This window comes from Rhipicephalus microplus, unplaced genomic scaffold (genome assembly GCF_043290135.1).
Source record: "Rhipicephalus microplus isolate Deutch F79 unplaced genomic scaffold, USDA_Rmic scaffold_63, whole genome shotgun sequence".
NCBI classification, from domain to species: domain Eukaryota; kingdom Metazoa; phylum Arthropoda; class Arachnida; order Ixodida; family Ixodidae; genus Rhipicephalus; species Rhipicephalus microplus.
In genome coordinates this window covers 1,655,234-1,660,821 of record NW_027464636.1, presented here as the reverse complement: position 1 = coordinate 1,660,821, position 5,588 = coordinate 1,655,234, and the positions used below count along the sequence as shown (strand labels likewise).

Below are 5,588 nucleotides of genomic sequence, written 5' to 3'. Positions count from 1 at the left end.
TTGTACGGCGCTATCGCATAAAATAAGCGTGTAAAGTGCAGAGATTTTGGCAGCGAGCCGTCACAGATATATTCAACTCGTGCCGTTATCACCTTAGGCAGCAGCCATCTGCAAGAGTTGGAAAACACTAAGGAAATGTCGACGGCTACGTGGTCTTTCCTTTCTTCGGTACAGTTATCTACAGTTCTTTCATTTCAGGTCTTCTAACTTATTCAGCAATAGAATAAGGGGTCTCTCTTCACACACACACAAAAAAATAAAAAGTCGGTATTACTCCAGCGAAAAATAACTCTTCGCTGATACGCCAGATAGCGCCAGAGTACCTGCTCCGCTGGCAGTGCGCGCACGCAGCAAGATCGGCGGAACATGACGCACTTATGCATCCCTCTCTCTCGTTAACGAGCCGGCTCCAGCCGCCTAGCTAGTTCACCATCGCTCGCCACGGAGAGCGGCGGCTGTTCGGCTCTGGCGTTAGCAATCATTTACTGCCGGTTTGCGACGAAGTCGAGCTGGTGCGGCGGGCCGCACGAGCCTAATTTCCGGAGCCCTCTGCCCCTAGTGGTGAGCGTGAAAAGGAAAGCCGGTTTTCGACGTTATCCGACCGCTACGGCGCGTGCTGCATCTTGCGGAGTCACCGCGCAAGCAGACCAGCGTCATTTGGGAAAGTGAGAGAGGACGAGTCGCTTCCCGTCATTTTGCTGCTTGCATCGCAAGGAACTCCACCATGCAGCACTGCGCTCTCACCGAGGCCAACCTGAATTATCCGCAACTGCAGATCGAGGATGACCCCAAGAAGCAGGCGACGGTGGAGAACATCGTACGCCCTCTCGTTCTCAGTGTACACACTATTTGCAAGATCCGGGACGTGTTCAACAGTGAGATCGAATTGGGCTTAATGAAAAATCCTCGTAGACCATCGTCTCTGCAGATGGAGAACACCTATTTGCCCGAACTTCCCGATGGCACCGAGAGGGGCGAGTTCCTTGCGCTCGACTTGGGTGGAACCAACTTTCGTGTCCTGCACCTTCAACTGGATCCCGAAGGTGAGAAGCAGTTTCACGTCAAGTACTATTCTGTTCCGGAACCCATAAGACTCGGACCTGGCGAAAAGTTGTTCGACTTCCTGGCCGACTGCATTCACGACTTCATGGAGACAAATAACTTGATGGGAAAACGGATGCCCCTGGGTTTCTGCTTCTCCTTTCCGATGGTACAAAAGGCGCTGAATGTGGGAATTCTCGTCACTTGGACAAAGAGCTTCAACTGCTCGGGTGTAGTTGGTCAGGATGCGGTTCAGATGCTCAAAGACGCCATCGATCGGCGAGGTGATATGGACATCGATATTGTGGCCGTCGTGAATGACACGACGGGTACCCTGGTCAAGGGAGCCTTTTTAGATCACGAGTGTGCCATTGGTCTCATCTTGGGAACCGGCAGCAACGCCTGTTACCTCGAGAAGATAGAGAACATCGAAAAGTGGGAAGGTGACAAAACAGGTATCCGTGAAGTGGTAATCGACGTTGAGTGGGGTGCCTTCGGCGACAACGGAGTGCTCAACTTTATCAAGACGGAGTTCGACCGAAACGTGGATGACAACTCGCTGCTCGTCAACTCCTTCACTTTCGAGAAGCTCTTCTCTGGCAAATTCCTCGGTGAGCTGGTGCGACACGTTCTGGTCAAGCTTATTCGAGAACGAGCCCTCTTCGAAGGCAGGGCCTCCGAGACTATCCTCACTAAGGGCACGTTCACGACGGCTGACGTCTCGGAACTCGAAGGTGATGACGGCGAGAGTCGTGCGCGCGAGGTTTTGGCTAGGATTGGCTACATACGGGTAACGGACGAAGATATCGCTGTCGTGCGCTACGTCTGCGGTGTGGCGTCAGCAAGGGCAGCGCTTCTCGTGTCCATCTGCCTGGCGGAGCTACTGAATCGCATGCAGAAGCCGACAGTGACAATAGCCATCGACGGCTCACTTTACAAGCACCATCCCAGGTTTCACCGACTTATGACCCACTTCATCACGATGCTTGCGCCTAGCCGTCATTTCAAGCTGATGCTCGCCGAAGACGGCAGTGGAAAAGGAGCTGGGCTCGTCGCTGCTGTGGCCGAGAGGCTGCGACGTTCGAAGTTGAACGGCTACCATGAGTGAAAACCGTGAATTTGTCAGCGCACAGTGCTGTGTGTGCAAGAAAAATGAACTTACTGCAAGTTCTAGAAGTGTACAGTGTATTTTGTAAATATAACCCTGCCCTCTTTGTTGTTTCTAAATCGTCTGATGTGAAATATTCCCACTGCTTTCCGAGTTCTCAAACCTTGCAGCAGCTTCATACAGCTGCAGCCGTTCCACATTACAGTAAAACGTCAATAATTGGCATTAGGTCACACCAGACATCATTACGTCTTGCGCGCTCACGAACGTGACTTCTTTAAACGTGACGCTGAAAAATAGTCACCAATCGTTCGGTGGTCGTAGGTGTTTCCTTTAAGTGCGTGATCAGCGATCACTGGTGAGGCTGTATGAAACATTGAAAATAGGGCGAGGAAATTTGGGTTTTTCTGTGATGATGTTTTGTGCTTTTCTCTTGATGGTCATGAGAAAAGCTAGCATGTAGATCCCAATCTGTGTATACGTGTTCACATCACTGCTCACTCCATTTGTTGTGTTTGGGACAATGCGCTCTCTTGGCGCATTGCTCCCATGGATTGGAGACCTCTTATTGTCCGCCTAAACAAGTTGTGGTAGTATTTCAAGAGAAACTAGATAAGGAATTAAGTTTTCTATACTCGCGATGCATGGTGAATTCAGCAACAGAAACCCCACAAGGGAGCACATACATGAAGGAATCTCGTGATGTCGGCATTTTCTTGTGTGATGCATGATCATTTGTACTCTTCATCGCGTGACTGATTATCGAAAATGGTGCTCCTCGAAGGCGCGCTATTAGAAAGTTCTTCGTGAATTGGTCACCTTTATAGGACCGGGTGTGTAAACCCCGAAGGAAAATCTGCGCGATAGACCAAGTTTTGACAATCTGGATTTCGTTGTAACAATTGGCACCAGGAAAGTGATGGCGTGTTGACTTCGCTTCAAATCATTTTATTTTCGTGCTTCCTTCGTTCAGAGAGGGACATTGCCAAGATATAGAGCAGTGATAACTTCTTCCGAGTGGTGAATGACACATGACATAGACAGTAGCGAAGATAGTGATTGAAATGCGTCGAATATTTATCTAATTCCTTGTCTTACTCTTCTACATTCGGTGGCGTCAGGAACATTGCATTGTATCTCTAATAATTGACCGCATTTTCAGCAATGTGTATCGGTGTCATGCGAAGCGACATGATGGTCTCCGGCGTCAGGTATGCTGAACGCCTGGCGTATGTCTCAGTGCTATTAAATATACAGTGTCCTATTTTTATGCAGATCCGAGTCTAGGTAGGAGAACCCAGCGGCAACAGCCTGCTGCGTTTCTAGGCCGCACAAATTTAGATTCACGGGCAATATATTGGTTCCAGAGCATGAGAAAAAGTTTGATGAAGTGTGTTATCGGAAGCATTATTATCCAATGTTCTGCAATCTACGTATGTTTTCTTGATACAGATACCTTGTTTTATGACTTCAAGGCTCATCAATAATACTGTACGTAAGTTTCACCTGCATCTTTTTTTTCGAAATGATTGAATTGTTGCAGTATTTCCTAAGAACTGTTTTCTTTAATTTTTCTGAGGTACGTAACATATTTCGCGTAAGACAACTGCATAAAGTGTGTATATTGTGAAAACTTTTTTTTACAAGTCGAATATCTGCTGAAAAAAACGACGTAACTGCCATTTTTACTTGATGCTGCTACAATGACCGATGCGGCCAACGATTAAGACGTGAATGAGCATTGGCATGTTTATTTTCCGTGCGCACCTTGAATATTATTTTCCGATCTGTTTATAGGCAACATCATTTATTGATGAAATCTCAGTAGAGACTAAAGTAACCAGGAACGATATCCTTACGCATAACATAGAATAAATACCAATATTGCCACATTCAACCAGCAAGAAACGAAGACGAAGTTTTTGCAAGGTACTCGTAAAAAAAAACAGGCGACAAACAAACATTTTTTTATTTATATTTGGCAGAAAATGAGAAGGTATGCTACGTTAGAGCCGGCTATCCCAACATCTTAAAAGTAATGTCAATACCAACACACAAAAAAGGAAAATTAAGAATAAGAAAAAACTAACCAGAGGCAATATGCACATTCTGTATACACCATAAGGCTTATAGTGCATGAATGAGCACAGTATGAGCGTTCATAATCCAGTTCATATATTGGAATCACATTGCGAATTGAGTCTGTACAAATAGCGACAAGGTATAATATGAACTAAAGACATTTCATTAGATTTGTGTCCATTAAACATCATGGAGGGCTCTACTGCGCGCCCTTGATTATTCGAACGTGGCCATGGTCCGAGTATTTTTCTATTAGTAAATGGTCGTTTGCCGAGTTGGTTCAAGCGAGCGCCTTGCATATAATTAAACTCTCCTACATCCGACTTCTGCAGTTTCTTTGTCGTGACATTGTTGTCGTACTCAAAACATGAACTAATATTAGAATTGTAGTCCAAGAGGAGAATTAAGAAAGGAGGCACGAGGACAGGATAGGACGCCAGCATCGAAGACAGGATACCGGTGTACTATCTACTGTTTATATTTTCCTCGGTTCTTTGCACCGCAATTATTTCGTTAAGGTATGCACGAACTCATTCAACTCAATTTTTTGCTATAATCCGCGAAAGGAAGTTTGCATGTCCTGTCTCAGGTAGTGTGCATCAAATTAAAAAGGTATCATCGCGCGCGGAAAAGCTTTTATGCTCTACTTGTACGGCTGCAGATTGTATACGCATGGCGCGGACGCCGATGGAAACAAGTTGTTGTACAAGCTTGAAATGTAGCCGGCCTAGGCACATAGGAGGAGCCGCTCGGTTCCGCGTTATGGAGTCTCGCTGCCTCTACTGCTCGCATTGCGCAAAAGCAGCAGCCACGTCAGACACCGGATGTGGCGCCGCGAGGCGTGAACGCTTGCATATAATCGGTAACTGAGACGAACCCCTCCTCGGGGCTTCTATATGTACGTTGCAAGGCCTGTACGTATGAAAAAAAGAAAAGAGCAATTACGGCTACACAGACGCAGCTCAGATATCAGGCGCAGGAGTGCCTGGCACTCGTCCAACAGCTCGCGCTTCGCAGCGGCTCTGTAGCCTTTCACGAGGCACGTAGAAAGTCCTTGGTAGCCCTTATTATGGCGATATGGTGGCCAATTGAGGATCCTCTGTTTGCCGCTGTTCTTGACCTTCAGACAATCGGTAATCTGCTGAGCAGCAGTGTTGATTGGTTGGATAAATGCCCACGCGACGTTTTTATCTGCTTCATATTTTGTTTTATTCTGTGCACATTCTTATCGCCATTCTGTACCAAATGTGCGTTGCAATACAGCATCAAGATACGGATACTCGAAACGATCAACTGGTCTAGCCATGCTACAAAACAACGTGAGGCTGTAGGGTGTTATGTATATTATGCGTCTGCG

General features: G+C 46.6%; 1 protein-coding gene across 1 annotated transcript; it reads left to right on the top strand.

Moving 5' to 3' along the window:
- Nucleotides 1–368: 368 nt before the first annotated feature.
- Nucleotides 369–2,268, top strand: LOC119174351 (hexokinase type 2). Its single transcript, XM_037425216.2, has one exon. It carries the CDS (start codon nucleotides 725–727, stop codon nucleotides 2,147–2,149), a length of 1,425 nt encoding a protein of 474 aa, XP_037281113.2. The 5' UTR covers nucleotides 369–724; the 3' UTR covers nucleotides 2,150–2,268.
- The last annotated feature ends 3,320 nt before the right edge of the window (nucleotides 2,269–5,588 follow it).

Coding starts and splice junctions, on each gene's coding strand:
- LOC119174351 (XM_037425216.2), top strand. CDS start 725: ATGCAGCACTGCGCTCTCACCGAGGCCAACCTGAATTATCCGCAACTG.